General features: G+C 39.1%; 1 protein-coding gene across 22 annotated transcripts in view; it reads right to left on the bottom strand.

Annotated features, from left to right (window-relative positions):
- Positions 1-20,333, bottom strand: part of CCDC83 (coiled-coil domain containing 83) — a 124,756-nt gene that overhangs the window by 86,079 nt on the left and 18,344 nt on the right. For 20 of the 22 annotated variants that reach the window (XM_063710770.1, XM_055355651.2, XM_063710778.1 and 17 more), the window contains 3 exons: positions 16,828-16,912; positions 7,400-7,562; positions 3,702-3,869 (listed from right to left, as the gene is read on the bottom strand). In XM_063710770.1, the coding sequence (XP_063566840.1) occupies positions 3,702-3,869; positions 7,400-7,562; positions 16,828-16,912 (416 nt within the window). The remainder of the gene's footprint in view (positions 1-3,701; positions 3,870-7,399; positions 7,563-16,827; positions 16,913-20,333) is intronic. The other 2 variants (XM_019037038.4, XM_063710777.1) reach the window with 1 other exon arrangement.

Genomic DNA, 20,333 nt, shown 5'->3' with positions numbered 1-20,333 from the left:
CCTCGGTGGGGGAAAGAGTAGGACTGATAGCACACCAAAAGCTCTTCCCAAAAGTTGTCCCCTAATTTCTAACAACCTTTTCCTGGCCTCTCTAACTTCTTGTATAGACTGGAATTCGATGGTCAAAGGTGCGAAACTGGTTTTCTTCTTCATCAAATTGCAAATCTATGTGGTGGTATCTCATCTCATTTTGCCACCTCAGCGTAAACTGAGACTTTAAAAAGTTTTAATATCCTCTTTCACTTACAGCAACCTCCCAGCCCACAACAATAGCCTGACTTGATCTCTCTTCCTTGCATGTAAAGCAGCCTAACTAACGCAAACCCCATAATCATTGGAGGAGAATTCCAGGAAAATCATGAAAGAAGGAAGCCTGTGTAGAAGGTAGGAGAAAAAGAGGGGATGATGGTAGTAAGCCTTCAGATAGATTGATTTAGGAGTCTTGCTCATATTCATTGTGTCCAGTTAGTGGTCCCCAACATGTTCTAATAGCTCCCCTGGTGGAGTGGCTGCTGCTACCTGGATGGTTAAGACAAGTCCCTAAAACTAATGGAAAATAATACAAGCCCATAACAACCATTTTCTTATGGCTGCGCCCCATGGCTTGACCAGCAAGTAATTCAATATATAAATGTTTTTACCACCCCAAAGTTGAATATAACCAATGAAAATTTTTAAGTCAAAGAAATCATCCTAGTTAATAATTCATTAATTTAAGACAAGGTCTCTCTCTGTCGCCTAGACTACAGTGCAGTGGCACAATCTTAGCTCACTGCAACCTCTGCCTACTAGGCTCAGATGATCCTCCCACCTAAGCCTCACAGGTAGCTGGAACTGCAGGTGTGTGGCACCACACCCAGCTAACTTTTGTATTTTTGGTAGAGATGGGGTTTCACCCTGTTGCTCAGGCTTGTCTCGAACCCCTGAGCTCAGGCGACCCATCCACCGTGGACCCCCCAAAATGCTGGTATTACAGGCATGAGACACCACGCCTGGCCCAGTCATCCAAACTTCTGATCAAGATAATGGGTTAAGTTTATATGAGAAGATCACTTTTCCTACTTTAAAAATGTAAAATAAATATTGGCTAAAATATTTGAAATTTTGAAAGCGTACCAGAACAATAACTTTTTAAAAAGTATTCTACTGGTTAACAAATGCATAGGCAGATCAGTGAATCAGAATAGATAGTAGAGAATAAGATTCAGATATATATGAGAAATAAAAGTATAATAAAGTTAGCACTTCAAATCAGTAGGATAAAAATTGATGATAAATGATGTTGGAACAACTGGAAAACCATTTGGTAAAAAAATAAAGTTGGATCACTCTCTCACACAAAAACAAAGACTTAAATATAAAAACAAAACCATAAAAATTTTAGAATAAAATATTGGAGAATTCATTCATAATCTCATAAACATAAAATCAAAGACTGATAAGTTGGGCACTTTAAAAGCACATCATTTCTTCATTAAAAAACCCACAAACAAAAAAACTAATGACAAATGGGAAAAATATTTGCAATTTATATCACAGTTAAAGAGCTAATTTCTTTAAAATGTAAAGAGTGCCACAACACATTAGAAAAATGGGTGACAGATGTGAACAGATGGTTTATGGAAAAGGAAATTCATATAGCTCTTGAAGTTATGAAAAGACACATTCAGTGTCACTTTTAATAAAAGAAATGGAAATTAAAACTACAATGAGATACCATTTTCGACCCATAAGACTGACAAAGAACAAAAATTTGGATACCACCCCCTGTTGCTGAAGATGTGGGAAAATAGGTATCCTCATGCATACTGTTAGAAGTACCACTTGATACAACCTTTATGGAGGGCCACATTTATCACAGTACAATAGTCTGTTTCACACAACCATTTCTTTCAGAGATACACATAAGTGAAATGACATAAATACAAGAATATTTGTCATAGGAAAATGAGACATGTGTAAAGATAGTCATTGCAGCATTATTTGTAATACTAAAACACTAGAAACAACCTTAATGCTTATGTGTAAGAAACTGGCCAAAAAATTATGGTTACCAGCCTGGGAAACACAGTGAGACCTCTACAAAAAATAAATAAAATTAGCTAGGTATGGTGGCACATGCCTGCTGTCCCAGCTACTCAGGAGACTGAGATGGGAGGATCGTTTGAGCCTGGGAGGTTGAGGCTGCAGTGAGCTGTGTTCATGCAATTGCACTTCATCTTGGGTGACAGAGTGAGACCGTGTCTCGAAAAAAAAAAAAAAAAAAGGTACAATAAAACCATGCAACCACTGGAAGAATGAGGCAGTATTAAGATATACTGATTTAGAAGGATGTTCATGTTGTTACATGAAAAGTAAGTAAGACATCATATTTATAGCATGCTATTTGTGATATATATATATATATATGCATAGAATATTTCTGACTGCTAAATAAGAAACTGGTAATAGTGGGAGAGGATTTGAGTGGGGACAGAGGGAGTAGCAGGCTGGCACTCTTGTTCTCTTTTCAGAAGAAGAACCTTTTGACAAATTGGAACTTCAAGCCCAGACTGATATGGGGCCAAGTTTACACCACCACTGTGGTGCAGAGGCCCTAAGCTGAGAAACTTACATACAAATTGGTCCACAAGCAGAGAGCCCTGATAGGGGAACATGGGAACCACCCACAGGAACCCCTCCACAACGCAGGGCACTATCTCCAGCTGGGTCCTGGACTGTTGTCCACCCACAGCAACTCTTTTGGGCCAGATTTCCCCCATTAATTCTGTCCTATGACTCTTCTGTGTCTGGGTCTCTGGTGTTCTTTTAAGCCACTATGCTTGCCTCAGTAACAGACAGCTGGCCCTCATCGTGTCCAGATCTAGTCCTGGTAAGCTTCATTGCTCCTGACGGCATCCTACTCTATAGCCTCTCCACTTCTCATCTCGTGTTTGTTCCCCAGTTTTTCCCTGGTTACAACTTAATTGACTTTGACATTTCTCCATGATGATTCTGGCTATCCAGCCTGGCTAAGCTGACTTAGCTTGCTCCAGGTGAATTCTCTTTCTAATATAACCTGGCCTCAGGACACTCCTATCTTGGTGGAATTGCTTCTGTCCCAGTGTGGAAACATACAGACCCCATCCATTGAATGAAGATTCTTTCTTCTTTTTTTTGAGACAAGGTCTGCTCTGTCACCCAGGCTGGAATGCAGTGGCACAATCACAGCTCTCTGCAGCCTTGACCATGGGGCTCAACTGATCCTCCCACCTCAGCCTCTCAAGTAGCTGGGGCTACAGGCACGAGCCACCATGCCCAACTGATTTTTTAATTTTTTGTAGAGATACGGTCTCACTGTGTTGCCCAGGCTGGTCTCAAACTTCTGGGCTCAAGCGATCCTCCAGCCTCAGGCTGTTGAGATTACAGGCATGAGCCACCGCATCCAGCCAGAAGCGTCTTTCTTAAAGTCACTTGGTCACAGGGCTTCTGCACACTGCCCCCCACCCGCCCATTTCTTTATTTCCCCTTCTCAGTTTCACAGGTGGTCCTGGGATCATTTTTCTGCTGCCTCCCTCCACCTTTACCCTTAGGCTCACAGCTGCTTGTGCTGACAGCAGAGTAATGAATGATTCAGGGAGTATGCACTTTTTTCTTCCATCAATGTATGCCCTACTAAAGATGTTTTTTACTGAACTTGAACTAGTTTTGTTGCAACTGACCTGACATTTTCTCTGCATTCTCTTTAACTGTGTTGATGTCATTTTGTAAGGAGGTAATGAGTTTAGCATGTCGTTCACTCCCTACATTCTTGTACTCCTCCCAATATTCCTTTTCACTGAGTTTCTCAAGAAATAGTTTCTCAGCATTACTTATTTGCATGTGCATATCTGTTGAAAATAAAGACACTGTGTCATTTCTATTTTCCTTGCAACCATTATATGTTGCAATCTGGTTTTAAGAAGTTAAGATCTGATATTAAAATACTGTTAACTCATAAATGCTATTTTATATCTAAAATTTAGGAAATTCTAAACTATTCAAACTATTGTTTATCTATCTCCCCTGATTCAAAATCTAAGCAAAATTAAACTTCTGATTACAAAGTAGATGTGTGGTTTGAGGGTTGATTGAAAGACATAATAGACAACCCATATGCCTAGGAAGCTGCAAGTTTACATCATTCCTGTGATAGCTTAATAAGGGTCCTATTTTGTATAGCGTATCATATAATATGTATAATATGTAATCTTTATTAGGAAATTGTCATTTTTCTGGCCATTATACCCTCTGAGCAAAAGTGATTTCAACTTGTGTCCTTCCCAGGTCCTTGGCAACCATTTTTGTAAGTAAATTGTTTGATTCAGTCATCTAAAGTTCATTTATTTGGATTTCTCTTGTATGAAATGATAGCCTCTGATAGTCATAATAACATGTCTTTTCCCACCCCCCTTTGGTAAAACCAGAGTGATGGGCAAGTTCCCTAGTTAAATATGTACAAATATTGAACTATTTCAGGGATATAAACTTTGTTTGCTAAACATGATATTCTATTCAATCTTTAGGCCGAATATCATGTTGCTGAATATTTTTGAAAAAGAAGCATTACAAAAGAGTCAAGTACAACAAACTTAATGGCTGTTTGTCTCATCACCATATATCACCTTGTTTGAGAGTTCTTTGAAGGCAAGACTACATTATATTCATCTCTGTAAATCCAGCACTTAGCACAGAGCCTGGCAATTAGTTGGTGCTCAATAAATGTCTGTTGAATGACTGAAGCATTTCAATCAGGCCAGGGTGATATTCTTCAGTCCAGAGGTCCAGAAGGACTCAGGACTCATCTTTTTCCAAAGATGTACACAAGATACTAATTTTTTTTTTTTTGAGATGGAGTTTTGCTCTGTCACTCAGACTGGAGAGCAGTGGTGCGATCTCGGCTCACTGCAACCTCCACCTCCCAGGTTCAAGTGATTCTCCTGCCTCAGTCTCCCAAGTAGCTGAGATCACAGGCACCCACCACCACGTCCGGCTAATTTTGTATTTTTAGTAGAGACAGGGTTTCACTATGTTGGCCAGGCTGGTCTCGAACTCCTGACCTCAGGCAGTCTGCCCGCCTTGGCGTCCCAAAGTGCTAGGATTACAGGCATGAGTCACCATGCCTGGCCACAAGATACTATATTTAAAATCTCTTAACAAATGGTGGTTATTTTCATTAAACAATTATCAGTACTACTATAAGCCAGATGGGTAGTTGTTCTCTCATTCGAGCAGACTGCTATGTCTCAGGCCAGTGCCCCATTTGGCCTTCGAGGGGAGGGTTGGTAGATGTCACTGAAGATTGTAAAAGGGAGATGGATGTAGTGGCTGTTTTTCTACTTTCTTAGAACTTCTTCCCTTCCCTTCTAGTAACACATACGCCCCAGAGATTTTTGTTTGTTTGTTTAAGCTGAGACCTGACAGCATGTGAAGCCTTGTATCCAGGTCAGAAGCACTCTGTCTTTCTGTGTTAAGTGATGTGAAAAGACTAACATCCCCTTTATGCTTAGGCTAGTTTGAGTTGGATTTTTTATCCTTGCAACTGAAAGAGTCCTTACTAAAAGTTGGATGAAAAGGGTTGCAGCAGTATTTCTCAAACCTTACTGTGCATAGGAATCCCCTGGGATCTTGTCAGAATGCGGATTCTGATTCAGTAGGTCTGGGTGGGGCCTGAGAATTGGCATTGTAACAAGCTGATAGGTGAAGCACTTGCTGCTGCTCCATACCAAAATGAGTTGCAAGGGACTACCTGGGACATAAAGTGACTACCTCGGAAATGTTTTCCAGACACTTCTGTTCTCTTACTTTCCCTCTCTTCCTCCATGTCTGTGAGCTTCCTTTCTTCCCATGCATGTCCAGTCCTCCTCTATTGTGCTCAGTCATGCCGTGTGGCCCAGTCTTATATGAACATCCCCATGCTCAGCCCAAACCATCAACAGGCGCATCTCAACTAACTGGGCCCATTCCTTTAGAAGGCAGTTTAGCGAGCATACCTGAGCATCCTTTGGGGTCTCATTCCATCTCAAGGGACTTATTAAAGTATTCCTTCCAAACATAAGCAGAACTCTTTTGGAAAGAAGTTGTGCAAAATATACTATCTACCACGTCATGACATCCCTATTGCCAATGAAGAGACTTGGGTAGGAGGAGGTCTATGGGAACAGTTTTGGACTCCCCTAAAAATGAAACTTGCCTATTGATGTTTGGTCTTGGAAACGATTTCACTCAAAACAGCAAATATCTATTGAGTGGAGAGCCTGCTGTGTGCAAAGTGCTCAGCTAAGTAGGCACTTGGAGAAATCCAGAAATACGTGGATTTCCTAAGGGCTAACAAATGATAGCACTTAGGTCTCTTTCTCGTGTTTTCCAGCTTCCTAGCAGGGATGTTATTTATGGAGGTTTTGGCAAAAGTGGTCCTAGAAATCTTAGCAGCAAGTTTAGAATGAAAGAATAGGAATTTCAAAATGTGTATGTCAGAACTGCGTGATTTACCCTCAGTACCATGGTATTTCCTAAGCCTACAGCAAGAGTATGCCCTGGGTCTTTCATTGCCTGCACCTAGTGTCATTACTACCCATGTTCTCCAAACTTCCCCTTTCCCAACGCTAATCCCTATTTCCCCCATCTAATGGGGTGCTTGGCTCCCTTAGAGATATTGGGAGAAACATCTTTCATGGTTATATTTGCCTTATCATTCCCAAATCTAAGCTGAAGCTGAAGTCAATGAAACCACCAAACAACAGAATTAAAAAAAAAAAAAGAAAAAAAAGAAAAAGAACAAAACCCTACTATGAGTAATGGTGTTTAACAAGATACTGTCCTGTTGTAAGAGTCAGATGAGGCTGGGCATGGTGGCTCACGCCTGTAATCCCAGAACTTTGGGAGACTGAGGTGGGACTATCCCTTGAGCCCAGGAGTTCGAGACCAGCCTGGGCAACATAGCAAGACCTCATCTCTACAAAAAAGGAACAAAATTCTCAGGCATAGTGGTGTGCACCTGGAGTCCCAGCTACTTGGGAGGCTGAGGTGGGAGGACTGCATGAGCCCAGGAGGTTAAGATTGCAGTAAGCTGAGATCGCACCACTGTACTCCAGCCTGGGTGACTGAACTACACCCTATCCCAAAAAAAACAGTCAGATAAATTTCATCTGTTTTTGATCACTACCCTTCTTCCACCTCCTTGCTTGGCTTCATTACCTCTACCCACTTTATTATTTCCCTCTCCTGCCCATTTAGCTACATGTGTTTGTGGCTGCGGTGGTAATGATGCCATTTAAAATACACTTACAGCATTTTGAACATATTGGAAGAATAAAGCATTAATATATTCAAGAAATAACTTGGCACAACTCTATGATAGTTTTCTATGTTCCTAAATCACCTCTCAAGTTTTTTTCCTGGTCTCTTTCAAACTTCCATTTTTCCTTCATCGCTTCTTCAACATCCTCTCTTGTTACAACTGGCAATCCCTCTGCCTTCTCTTCACTCAGTTCCTTTAGTAGATGCCGTATGTGCCAAATCTGTTCTTCTTTTAAGCGGCTATTCTGTCATGAAAATCAACAGTAATTCACGTTTGATCAACTATGTACACTATGTTTCCTCAAAATAGAGTCAAGAAGTTCCCGGCCTTTGGGTATCACAGGAAGGCAAGTGGGAAGCCTGGACTTCTACTTCCATCAGGCATTATGAGGTGGTATCCCTACTTCCCCTGGCAGAGCAATGCCAATAAAAGCTAGGTAAAACAGAAGATTACAAATAAGATCTAGAGTCTTATGACATTATAAAAAAAAGTCCAGGTTTCAATAAATCACTCATCATACCAAGAACCAGGAAGATTGTAAACTAAATGAAAAATGACAATATGTAGATGCCAATACTAAGGTGGCTGACATTTTAGAATTATTATTATTATTATTATTATTATTATTATTTTTAGAGATGAGGTCTTGCTATGTTGCTATGCTGGTCTGAAACTCCCTTGACCTCTCAAAGTGCTGGGATTACAGGTGTGAGCCAGCAAGCCTGGCCTATAACAAAAGATTCATGTTACTGGAGTATTAGAGGGAGAGAAAGAGGGCAGGACTGAAAAAGTACTCAAATAAATAATGGCTGGAAACTTCCCAAATTTCCAAGAGACATAAACCTATGAATTCAGGAAGCTAAGCATACCCCAAACAAGATAAGCAGAAAGAAATCCATGTTAAGACACATCATAATCAAACTTCTGAAAACTAAATACAAGGGAAAAGTCTTAAAAGCAGTCAGAGAAAAACCACACCTTACCTATAGGAGAAAAACAATTAGCATACAGGGCATACCTAATTAGAATATCCAAAATCTGGGCAGCGTGTGGTGGCTCATGCCTGTAATTCCAGTGCTTTGGGAGGCAGAGGTGGGGGGATTACTTGAGGCCAGGAGTTCAAGACTAGCCTGGACAACATAGTGAGACCCTGTCTCTACAAAAAATTTAAAATTTAGTCAGGCATGGTGGTGCTTGTAGTCTCAGCTATTCAGGAGGCTGAGGAGGGAGGATCGCTTTAGCCCAGGAGTTTGAGGTTACAGTGAGCTATGATCGCACCATAGCACTCCAGCTTGGGTGACAGAGAAAGACCCAGTTTCAAAAAATAAAAATAAGAAAATTCAAAATCTGAAATGCTTTAAAATCTGAAACTTTTTTTTTTTTTGGGGGCGGATAGAGTCTTGCTCTGTCACCAAGGCTGGCGTGCAGTGGTGGGATCTTGGCTCACTGCAACCTCTACTTCCCTGGTTCAAGCGATTCTCCTGCCTCAGCCTCCCAAGTAGCTGGGATTATAGACGCCCACCACCACACCTGGCTAATTTTTTTTTTGTATTTTTAGTAGAGACGGGATTTCACCATGTTGGCCAGGCTGGTCTCGAACTCCTGACCTCAGGTGATCCATCTGCTGCGGCCTCCCAAAGTGCTGGGATTACAGGCATGAGCCACTGTGCCCAGCCTAAAATCTGAAACTTCTTGAGTACTAACATGATGCCACAAATGGAAAATGACACACCTGATGTCATGTGACAGGTTGCAGTCAAAATGCAGGCACACCAAACACAGTTTATTCAGCATCCCCAAGGGGAAAATAAAGTTAACTTCAGGTTATGTGTATAAGGTGTATATGTAACATAAATGAATTTCATGTTTAGACTTGAGTCCCATCCCCAAGATATATCATTCTGTATATGCAGATATTCCAAAATGTAAAAGAATCTGAAATTGGAAACACTTCTGGTCCCAAGAATTTCAGTTAAGGGGTACTCAAACTATGTCAGCATATTTTTCATCAGAAACCATGCTAGCTAGAAGAAAGGTAATAGGAAGTGGCACATTATTTTTTATGTGATGAAAATAAAGAACTGTCCATCTAGAATGCTAGACCCAGCGAAAATATCTAACAAAACATGTATAGGACTTGCATAGTGAAAACTAGAAAATGCTGATTAAAAAAAAAAATCAAGATCTGGGCCCAGCACAGTGGCTCTTGCCTGTAATCCCTGCACTTTGGGAGGCCAAGGAAGGTGAATTGCTTGAGCTTAGGAGTTCAAGACCAGCCTGGGCAACAGGGTGAAACCCCATCTCTACAGAAAATTTAAAAATTAGCCAGGTGTGGTGGTGCATGCCTGTAGTCCCAGCTACTTGGAAGGCTGAGGTGGGAGCCCAGAAGGTTGAGGCTGCAGTGAGCCAGAATTGTGCCACTGCACTCAAGGCTGAGTGACTGAAAGAGATCCTGTCTCAATAAATAAATAAATTAAATAAATAAAAATAAAACAAGATCTAAATAAATGGAGAAACATATCATGTTCATGGATTGGAAGACAGCATAGTAAAGATATCCCAATTTTGATATACAGCTTTAATATAATCCCTATGTAAAGCTTAGTAAGTTTTCTTTGGGTCAGGGGGCAAATATATACAAGATAATTCTAAAATTTATATGGGAAGACAAAGGAACCAGTATAGCTAAAATGATTTTGAAAAACAAGAATAAAGTAAGAGGAATTAATTTACCTTATTTCAAGACGTATTATATAGCTATAGTAATCAAGACTATATGGTATAGACAGAGGGGTAGGCATAGAGATCAACTGAAGAGAATAGAGAACTCAGAAACAGACCCACACAAGGTGGGGCGCGGTGGCTCACACCTGTAATTCCAACACTTTGGGAGGCTGAGGCGAGCGGATCCCCTGAGGTCAGTTCAAGACCAGCCTGGACAATATGGTGAAACCACATCTCTATTAAAAATACAAAATTAGCCGGGCATGGTGGCGGCTGCTTGTAATCCCAGCTACTGAGGAGGCTGAGGCAGCAGAATCGTTTGAACCCAGGAGGTAGAGGTTGCAGTGAGCTGAGATCATGCCACTGCACTCCAGCTTGGGCAACAAAGCAAAACTCCATCTCAAAAAAAAAAAAAATTGTTAATCCTCAAACTTATCCTTATCAAATTTTACTTTATGTATTTTGAGGCTCAGTTATTAGGAGAAAATGGTACCTCGTTGTGGTTTTTATTTGCATTTCTCTAATAACTATGTTGAGCATCTTTTCATATGCTTGTTAGCCATTTGTATATCTTCTTTGGAGAAATGCCTATTCAATGTCAAACTGATTTTTGACAAAGGTATGAAAGCAATTCAATGCAGGAAAGATAGCTTTATCAACTAATAGTGCAGACGCAACTGGACATCTGCAGGTAGAAAAAAAAAGAAGAATCTTGATCTAAGCCTCACACCTTATACACAAACTAACTCAAAATGGACCATGATTTAAATGTAAAGGGTGAAACTACAAAAATTTTAGAATAAAACATAGGAGAAAATCTTTGAGATTTAGGGCTAGGCAAAGAGTTTGAAAACTTGACACTGAAAGCATAATCCATAAAGGAAAAATTGATAAACTGGACTTCATTAAAATTAAAAACTTTTACTCTGTTACAGACCTTTTTGTGAGGATGAAAGACAAACTACAGACTAGGAGAAAATATTTGCAAATAACATATCCAAGAAAGGACTAGTTTTAGAAGATTATATATATACGTAAAACTCAAGAGTACAAAAAGTCTAATTATAAAATTAGCAAAAGACAAAAAAGCACATGAAAAGATATTCAACATCATTAGCCACTAGGGAAATGCAAATTAAAACCACACTAAGATATTACTACACACCTACCAGAAGGCTAACATAAAATAGTGCATAGCGGCATCACTAAATTCTGGAGAGGATGAGGAGAAACTGGATCCCTCTTATATGATGGTGGGAATGTAAAAGGTACAGCCAGTTTGGAAAGTAGTTCAACAGTTTCTTTAAAAACTAACATGTAACTATCATACTACCCAGAAATTGAACTCCTGGGCATTTATTCCAAAGAAATGAAAACTTTTGTTCTTACAAATACCTGTCCATGAATGTTTATATTAGCTTTATGTAAAATGTCCAATAACTGGAAACAACCCAGATGTCCTCCAGGTGAATGGTTAAACAAACTGGTACATCCCCACCATGCTACTAGTCAGCAATACAAAGAAACTAACTGATAACACACACAACAAACTGGATGTACCTCCAGAGAATTATGCTGAATTTTAAAAAGCCAAGTACCAAAGGGTTACTTATTGTATGATTCCATTTGTATAACATTCCTGAAGTAACGTTATAATAATGGAGAACAGAGTAATGGTTGCCAGGGTCTAATGAGGGGGCAGAAATGGGAGGGGAGTGAGTGGCTTTAAAGGTCACATGAGGGATACTTGTGGTGAAGGAAATCTTCTGTATCTTGACTTTCCATGTTAATCTTGTCAATATCCTAGTTATAATATTGTACTGTGATTTTGTAGTATGTTATGAGAAGCTAGGTAGTAGGTACATAGGACTTTTCTATCATTTTTATATCATTTTTATAACTATAAGTTAATCTATACTTATTTCAAAATGAAGTTTAACTAAAAAATGAAGGCCAATGAATATTAACAACTGAAAAATAAATAATTTACTACTCTTTAACCAATTCTCAGATATTCTATTTTTTGAAATGAAATAGATTCATGTTTTGTTTGCTTATAAATAAATTGAATTATTTTAGTTTGACATGTTATTTTAAAATGAAATATTTATAGAAACTTGAATAATAGTAATGGAAATATCACTTGCCAAACTATTGCTCTGCTAATACTTTTTCTTAATATGGACTTTTCCACTTATTTTTGTAGAAGTGGAAAATTCCTTTATCAACTATGTTTTGAATCCTAAGTAAAGATATCTGATTTTACTTATGTTAGTTAATTTTAGTAAGACAACAATGGCCTCTAAATTCAATCCCAGCTCAAAAATATTTACCATGATATACAAGCAAAAAATTCCAAAGAGTGGTAACTTTAAAACCACTACATACAAGTGACAAAGAAATGTATATAATATACAAAGAAATTTTAGTTTTCTTTCCATACTTGACACAATACTTCTTAAAATAAATCCAGATCTCCTAGATCAAATATTTAACACAATGACTACTCTTTTCAAGCATGTGATATTTTTCATTTACAAAATTAAAAAAAAATTGTTTAATTTTTGCCATTTTAGAGACAGGATCTTAGTCTGTTGCCCAAGCTGGAGTACAGTGGCATGGTCATAGCTCACTGTAACCTCAAACTCCTGGGCTCAAGCATCTTCCTGCCTCAGCCCCCTGAGTAGGTGGGACTACAGGTGCACACCACTGCACCTGGCTACTTTCTACAATTTTTTGTAGAGACAGGCTCTCACTATGTTGCCCAGGCTGGTCTCAAAACTCCTGGCCTCAAGTGATCCTCCTGCCTTGGCCTCCCAAAGTGTTGGGATTACAGGCATGAGCCACTGTGCCTGGCCTGCATAAGCATTATTAAACACTATTTGACATTATATATAAATTTAATATCTTCTGTATTAAACTTCCCAAACCCCATATGAATTTTGAATGGAAGGAGAATGTGTCTGATAGCATTTGACAGAATTCAATGTCTCAAAAATTATTTTGAGTAATATACAGAAACGAAATTTAGTTAGCTGTATCACTAATGTGCTAAAAATATGTTTATCCTACAAAGTGAGGTAAATAATTACTATTTAAGGTAACAATAATTATCACATTATAAAAATGGAAAAAGGATATTCAGTAAATAAGCTACAAAAAAAAGATTGATTTTGTTTTCATATAGTCATGTCACGCTTACCCTTTTAACTTTTTAAGACTCATAAGAACAAGAAAAGAGGCTGGGTGTGGTGGCTCACACCTGTAATCCCAACATTTTGGGAAGCTGAGGCAAATGGATCACTTGAGGTCAAGAGTTTGAGACCAGCCTGGCCAACACAGTGAAACCCCGTCTCTACAAAAAGTACACAAATTAGTTGGGTGTGGTGGCGCATGCCTGTAATCCCAGCTATTTGGGTGGCTGAGGCACGAGAATCCCTTGAAACTGGGAGGTGGAGATTGTAGTGAGCAGAGATCGCGCCACTGCACTCCAGCCTGGGTGATGGAGTGAGACTGTCTCAAACAAACAAATGAAAAAACAAGAAAGGAAGTTGCCAAAACAGAGCAGAGAGTTCCAATCTACTATTCACCTTACTTTCCCCAGTGATAAGATTCTACATAACCATAGTACATTATCAAATCCAGGAAAGTGACATTAGTACAATGTTATTAACTAAGCTAGAGACTTTATTCATTTCCATTTGTACATACACTCTTTTTTTTTGGTGTACAATATTATGAAATTTATCAAATATAGATATGAAAATTATTAACAAATAGATGGTTATTTGAAGCCATAGTGTTAAGTGAGATGACCCCAAAAAGGAGTGAGAGAAAAGGGTTGAGATCAGAACTCTGCTAAATGTGATAATTAAGGGATGGGTCTAGGCAAAGAGCAGTGAATGAAAAATGAGAAGAAATGGTCAGTGAAGTAGTTAAGATGCAGTGAGGTCCTGGAACCCAAAGGAGAAAAGGGTTTTAAGATAAAGGAAGTGGCTGCTGAAGAGGTGAGAGGTAAAGAAAGGACTAAAAAGAGTCTATTGGACCTGGCAAATTGGTCATTAATAACTTTTGCTAGAGCAGTTGTGGTGGAATAGTAGGAATGAAAGAGTGAATGGAGAGTAGGGAAGTAGACAGAGTGAACTATGGAACATCTAATGAGGTAGGTGGAGCAATGAATGCAAACTGAGAGAAAGATAATAAATGGGGTGATAATCCAAACAGAACTAAATATACATAGGAAGAGATGATGTGTAGGGAAGAAGAGGGGCATTTCTGATTTTGAAATAACTGAAGAGAAAACATGAGTCATGTTAAATATCTATAACCTCAAAACATTTTTTCTTCCACTAGTGTTAGCATGAATCAACTCAACAAATATTTATTGAACACCTACTCAAGCTGGACTCTTCTGGAGAAACAAAGAAGTAAGACTGGATTGCTGCTGCCTAAAAAGCTTGCTGTTTAATAATGGAGATATAATTTTACACAATATTCCAACTTAGGTTGGGGGAATGAAAAGGAGCTAACCAAGAAAAAAGCATTCCAGGAAGAGGAAACAGCATGAGTAAAGGCATAAATAAATAGATTGGTTTTTCAAGATTTCAAAGAAGAGATGGTAAGCAAAAAGTGGAGCAGTGATAGAGGCAGGAGGCAGACAAATGCCTAGGCAGATGGGGCCGGTGCCCAGTGAAATCCAACCTTCAAGCTGGAAACAGTCCTGGGTAAATCCTCCAACCATATTGCTAACCCGCCTTCCTGTTTGGCGAGCTTTCCTCTGATTGGTCCTCATCCTTCACCTATTTTACATATACCTACCCTTTCCTAATTGGTTTTCTACACTATTGTGCCCACCCTAACATTTTTTGCATACTCAGAAACCAATCAGCACACAGTCTCTACTCTGAACCCATAAAAATCCCTGGGCTCAGCCATATTGGGAACTTTCCTGCCTTTGGGTAGGGGGACCACCCCTGCATCCCCTCCCTGCTAAAAGCTGTTTCATCACTCAATAAAACTTCCCACCTTGCTCACTCTTCTCATGTTTGCATGCCTACCTCTTCCTGGTTGTGAGTCAAGAACCCAGACCTAGCTGAGCTAAGGAGCAAAAAATCCTCCATCAGCAGCTGGAGACAAGGTTTGAGAGGTGAACAGGGGTCAGATTTTGAAGGGCGCTGAAGACTTTAGTAAAGACGATAGATTTTATTTTCTGTGCAATAGGAAGCCACTGAAGGATGTTAAGAGATGAGAGGTAAAGTAAGGACTAAAAAGAGTCTATTAGACCTGGCAAATTAGTCATTAATAACTTTTGCTAGAGCAGTTGTGGTAGAATAGTAGGAATGAAAGAATGGACCTGGTTTACAATATTCAAAAGGTAATTTGGTTGCACTGTGGAAAATGTACTTTGAGGGAAGGATAAGTAAGAGATGGTGGTTTAAATTACAGCAATAACAACATAAAAGGAAAGAAATGGATGATATTCAGATACAGAGTTGTAGTTAGAATCTTTCCTTGCTCCTCACTGCTGGGTCCACTAATGTGCATTTTCTTTCCTTGCTCCTCACTGCTGGGTCCACTAATGTGCATTCTTGAGCCAATCTTCATGGAAACAAGAACTTTAACTATTTCTGGCTCCAAATGATGGGCTAAGGGGAAAATGATTACTCAATCCTGATTTGTTTTACTTTCCACAACCAAGTCCTGATCTACAAGTCCCTGTGCTGATCACTGGAGGATGTGCATGGGTGCACTGATGGGACTTACTTCTCTTTAGTGCTCTGGATCTCATGTGGAGCCTGCATTCAGGCACCAGGCCAAACTGAGCTTCTGTTTTAGTCCCTATTACAAGTGAATGAACCTTAAGAATCGTGACAGTGTCAGAGTCACAGTTATATTACTGGCTTGTCTTATCCACTAAATATGTACTGAATGAACAAATAAATTAGCCCTATGGGGGAGACAGGAATCCCCATTTTACAAGAGTGAAATTGAGGCTCATACCAAATCTGGCCAAAATGACATCAGCAGTAAGCTGTACAGTCAGGATGCAAACTCAGGTCTCTGACTCCAGACTCTATTAAAATTTGTAGATATACTCTTTTTAGACAGAAGCCAAAATAAAACAGTTAACTGTGAAAGTTTCAGGGCCCATATAAAATAAATGTGTTAAAAGGGGGCACTCTCAGTATTTCTTCATTCATGAGATACCTTGAGGGATAAATTGTGTTAATTATCATTGATTGCTTCTAAACTTTATTTCTGTTGATCTTTAGTCCCGATAGTCATATATAGCACCTTTTTGATATTCATTTTAATCTGATTTTATAAAAACAGTATATCGTCTTAAATATGCAATTACTAATTTTAACAACTGAGATTGTGCTTTTCAAATGGTATTTACATACACATACTCTCTGAAAATCTAAAAGAAAAAAGACAAAGAGATTTAAAATGGAGAACAAATGTTTTATAGTTTGGTTAAATAAAAAGCCAAAAGATAAATGTGGTTTCAAAACTTTAAAATTTTGAAGTTAAGATTCAGTGTCTTCAGGGTCTAAATAACATAATTCAACCCAACTTCCGCTGACATTATAACTAATATAATGGGAACAGCAGTATCCTTCTGCCTCACATGTATAAAGAAACTTAAATAGATTGTAAATCAATCAATTCCAAGCTTTGAAGAATATAATTTCCTAGAGTGTATTTTACCATAATCCACAATTTTTTAAAGCATGAGTGTAAATATTTAATGACTATATATAGGTTCTAAATTTTATACTCACTCTTTCATGATATTTTTGATTCTTTTTCCTAAGTGTCTTTATTTGAAACATGAATCGCTCCACGGCATCTTCCTTTATTTGACATCTGAGAATCAACAAAGATAAAATGTGTTAGAATCATTTATCTTAGGAAATGAGAAAAAATTTAAAAAGTATTTGAAGTGAATTATTAAATGTATTATGAAAACACATTTAGGGATAAAAACCTTTCCTAAATGGTTTTGTGTTTCTGAATCTATTTTACTCACTAAAATATATATTGGAGAGAAAACTTCAAAGTTGTTTGGTTTTTTTTGAAAAAAAAAAATCCCTGTTCATGTTTTATAGTCATAATTTTATACTTTCTAATTGTTTATAAATAATTTAGCCTAAAGGAAAACTAGGAGTGGGCATACAGAAAACATGCTTTCTAGAATTCTAAAAACATTTAGACAAAAACGACAAACAAATCTAAGACTTTATAAGGGCAAGCACACCTTCTTGAAATACTAAGGTAAACTAGGCATGCCTATTGGTTCAAGTTCATTAGTGTGCCATCTCTTCTACAAATAATAAAAACTTCTTTCCTGGCACAAATACATTTCTTTAACACTCAACAAGTATTTGTTGAGTGTCTGTAAGGTATGAAAGAGAGATAGAAAAGTGCAGAAAGACTTTCTTATAGGCTATTTGATAGCTATTTGAGGTGTTAAGTATAGTGTATCTCTTTAAACATGTGCCAGGCATGGTGGCTCACACCTGTAATCCCAGCACTCTGGGAGGCCGTGGCAGGTGGATCTGGGTTTTGTTTTTGTTTTTGTTTTTGTTTTTGTTTTGAGATGGAATCTCGCTCTGTTGCCCAGGCTGGAGTGCAGTTGCATGATCTCGGCTGACTGCAACCTCTACCTCCTGGGTTCAAGCGATTGTCCTGCCTCAGCCTCCCGAGTAACTGGGATTATAGGCGCCTGCCCCCACACCCGGCTAATTTTTCTATTTTTTGTAGAGACGGGGTTTCACCATGTTGGCCAGGCTGGTCTCAAACTCCTGACCTCAAGTGATCTGCCCGCTTCGGGCTCTCAAAGTGCTGGGGTTACAGGTGTGAGCCACCGTGCCCGGCCAGCAGGTGGATCTCTTGAGGACAGGAGTTCCAGACCAGGCTGGCCAACATGGCAAAACCCTGTCCCTACTAGAAATACAAAAATTAGCCAGGTGTGGAGGTGAATGCCTGTAGTTCCAGCTACTCGGGAGGCTGAGGCATGAGAATCGCTTGAACCCAGGAGGCGGAGGTTGCAGCAAACCAAGATCATGCCACTGGACTCCAGCCTGGGTGACAGAGTGAGATCCAGTCTCAAAGTAAATAAATAAAATAATTTTTAAAACTTTATAGTATATCTTGTATCACTATGACCTAATAAATCTTATAACTTTAAATCTGAGACCAAAATAAGGCAACAGAAATGTGTTACCTAAACCCTTTGGCTCCATTAAAAACAAAATAAAACAAAAACAGAAATATAGTACCTCTGTAGTAGAGTGAAGAGTAGTTAAAGAATGAGAAACTCTGGTTTTAAGTCTTGCCCTTATCACTTCTTGTCTACATGATCTCAGGCAAGTCAATTCCCTGGGCCTAAATGTCCAAGGTGTCAAATGGGATAAAAATACCTAGCTCTGCATATTATCGTAAGGATTAAAATAAGAAATCATATGTGAATGTTTCTAGCATAAAATAAATGCTTAGTAAATTTCAGGTGAATTAAACCTTATATCCTTAGCCCTTTCCCCCAAACATCAATTATATTTGTGACATTGTATACTCATTAGAGAGAAAAACTAGGCTCTTTCTTTCCCAATAATGAGAAAATGCAACATTAAAAAAAAATCCTTTACTGGTCAAAAAAAAGCTCTGTTTGGATACTATAAAACTTGAATTTTAGAGCTGGTTTTCCAGTTCTCTAAGGATATTTAACCTCCAGAAATAAGAGGATTGATGGAGATGAACTCTATGCTTCCTTTTCAGTTACAAAATTCTGCAATTTAAATGGACCAATATTCCCTTTCAAACAGTCATACATACAATGTAGATTTAAAGAGCTGAAAGGTGCCCAGCATTGTTTTAGGCATTATAGAGATTGTTTGTTTGTTTGTTTGTTTGTTTGTTTTGAAATAAGAGTCTTGCTCTGTCACCTAGGCTAGAGTACAGCAGCATGATCTCGGCTCACTGCAGACTCCCCCTCCCAGGTTCAAGCGCTTGTCCCACCTCAGCCTCCCCAGTAACTGGGATTACAGGCACACACCACCACACCCAGCTAATTTTTGAATTTTTTGCAGAGACGAGGTTTCACCATGTTGGCCAGGCTGGTCTTGAAATCCTGGCCTCAAGTGATCCACCTGCCTCAGCCTCCCGAAATGCTAGGATTATAGGCATGAGCCACTGCGCCTGGCCTACAGAGATAATTTTGAACAACACCTTCATGATCCTTGCCTTCAAGGAGTACCTTTTACTGGATAATAAGAAGTAAACACATAAACATATTGAAACATATTGTTTACACATTATGATAAATACCATGGGGAAAATAACAGGATATAAGAAGGACCATAAATGGAGGGGACTACTATAGTAGATAGGGCAGCCTCCACAAAATAATAAGAAAATAAGGCTCTATGCTGCCCAGGCTGGGCTTGAACTTCTGGGCTCAAGGAATCCTCCAGCCTCAGCCTCCCAAGTAGCTGGGGTTACAGATGTGCACCACCACACTTGGCTCATCTTTGACTTCTTACCTAAAGCTTACATTTGTGCAAAAATTTTGAAGGAGTGCCTTTTCTACCTCCCGTTTTTCAGGAGATTAAAAAAAAAGTAATATAAATGAAAATTATCTGAAAAGAACCTAATTGCAAATGTGCAAATTACTGACATAATTTCTGCAATTATAAATCTATTAATACTACTTCTTTACATGGGTAGGGCAGGCAAATGAATCTCAAGATGTGGTCTTCATTGGTTAAACTGAGTCTACAGATGGGCTCGTTAATAGACCAATTCCCTGGCTGCAGCTGAGAGCTTTCCTTGGTGATGACTCAGCATGCAACGATTGGGCTGGAGACCATGTGCAGCCCCAGCCCCATTGCATGGGTCATATTTATACTAAGCAAATTATTTGCTGTTTATCTGAAACTCATATTTAATTGGGCATCGTTTATTTCTATTTGCTACAACTGGCATCCCCACACTTAAGCCCACCACCCCTCCCTCAGAGCATTTAGGAGCAAATGGCCTCAGGCTTTGTCTCTTGTCCATTTGTGGAGTGAGCAGTTCAGGATGATGTGAGTGGCAGCAGCAGGCCTCAGTGGGGAATTCTGAGATGCCCGAAATGTTTTGGCAGCTTCACTGGCCCGCTTGTGGAGCTTATGGTAGCTGTGGGTCTAATTTAGCTGAGCCTGTCTTTGAAATCCACTTCAGCCTTCTCTGGCTTCATGAAAAGGTGTGTTTTACCAGGAAGCAGATGAGGCTTAACTTCAGAACTCAA

Source organism: Gorilla gorilla, chromosome 9, assembly GCF_029281585.2.
Source record: "Gorilla gorilla gorilla isolate KB3781 chromosome 9, NHGRI_mGorGor1-v2.1_pri, whole genome shotgun sequence".
NCBI classification, from domain to species: domain Eukaryota; kingdom Metazoa; phylum Chordata; class Mammalia; order Primates; family Hominidae; genus Gorilla; species Gorilla gorilla.
The sequence above is the reverse complement of the archived record's forward strand: the minus strand, read 5'-3'. Positions and strand labels throughout refer to the sequence as shown.